The sequence below is a fragment of the Poecilia formosa genome, unplaced genomic scaffold (genome assembly GCF_000485575.1).
Source record: "Poecilia formosa unplaced genomic scaffold, Poecilia_formosa-5.1.2 Scaffold404, whole genome shotgun sequence".
Classification (NCBI taxonomy): Eukaryota; Metazoa; Chordata; class Actinopteri; order Cyprinodontiformes; family Poeciliidae; genus Poecilia; species Poecilia formosa.
Window position 1 is genome coordinate 346,472 of NW_006800343.1, and position 1,090 is coordinate 347,561.

Consider the following 1,090-nt stretch of genomic DNA (forward strand, 5'->3'; position numbering starts at 1 on the left):
GTCCCTCTAATGTCCCTCTAATGTCCCTCTGGTGTCCCTCTAATGTCCCTCTAATGTCCCTCTGGTGTCCCTCTGATGTCCCTCTGGTTTCCCTCTAGTGTCCCTCTAATGTCCCTCTAATGATGTGTCCCTCTAATGTCCCTCTAGTGATGTTTCCCTCTGGTGTCCCTCTGGTGTCCCTCTAATGTCCCTCTAGTGTCACTCTAATGTCCCTCTAGTGATGTGTCCCTCTAATGTCCCTCTGGTGTCCCTCTAGTGTCCCACTGGTGTCCCTCTATTGTCCCTCTAATGTCCATCTGGTGTCCCTCTAGTGTCCCTCTTGACTAGGCCTCTGACTCTGCCGTTATGCGGATGTAATGGGTCAGGTCCGGTTCTGCTGGCGCTTCCTTTCTACAGACTCGCTCAGTGGTCGACCTGCTGTCTGAAAGGCTAACTGCGCTAACGCTACAGCTCTCATTCGCTAAGCTCATTTTAGCGTTTTGCTAACCTTGATAACATTTGGTGCTCTAAAATGTTCAGGTGGATGAACTTTGACCTCTGTGACATTTTGTTCTTGACTGCCAAGAATTCTTATTTTCATGCTTTTATTTTGAAGTCTGTCCTCTTGTTCTGTTGACTTCCTGTCGAGTTGGAAGTCCATCATTGGGACCCAGACCCAAACCTCCAGATCAGTTCTGAAAACCCAAACAGACAAACAGGAAGTTTAACTTCCTGCCACATCCAGACCTGATTATCCCGAACAGAACCAGAACCAACCTGTCTGTCTGTTTACAGGTGAAACACAACGGACTGATCCAGGAGATGGAGCATCCGACGGCGGGACGCATCGCCGTGCCGGGTCAGCACACACACACACACACACACACACACACACACACACGCACACACACACACACAGGCACACACAGGCACACACACACATGCACACACACACGCACACACACAGGCACACACATTTGTGTTGCTATCTTTGTGGGGACTTTCCATTGACTTCCATTCATTTCTACAACCTAAACCTGACCTTTACCCTTTCCCTAACCCTAACCAACCAAAACTCAATTCATACCTTAGCCCTAACTCTGACCCCTGA

The 1,090-nt window shown here is 49.1% G+C and overlaps 1 protein-coding gene across 2 annotated transcripts in view; it reads left to right on the forward strand.

Annotated features, from left to right (window-relative positions):
* sugct (succinyl-CoA:glutarate-CoA transferase) overlaps positions 1-1,090 on the forward strand; it is a 40,225-nt gene that overhangs the window by 35,896 nt on the left and 3,239 nt on the right. For both annotated transcript variants that reach the window (XM_007576316.2, XM_016663140.1), the window contains exon 12: positions 775-838. In XM_007576316.2, the coding sequence (XP_007576378.1) occupies positions 775-838 (64 nt within the window). The remainder of the gene's footprint in view (positions 1-774; positions 839-1,090) is intronic.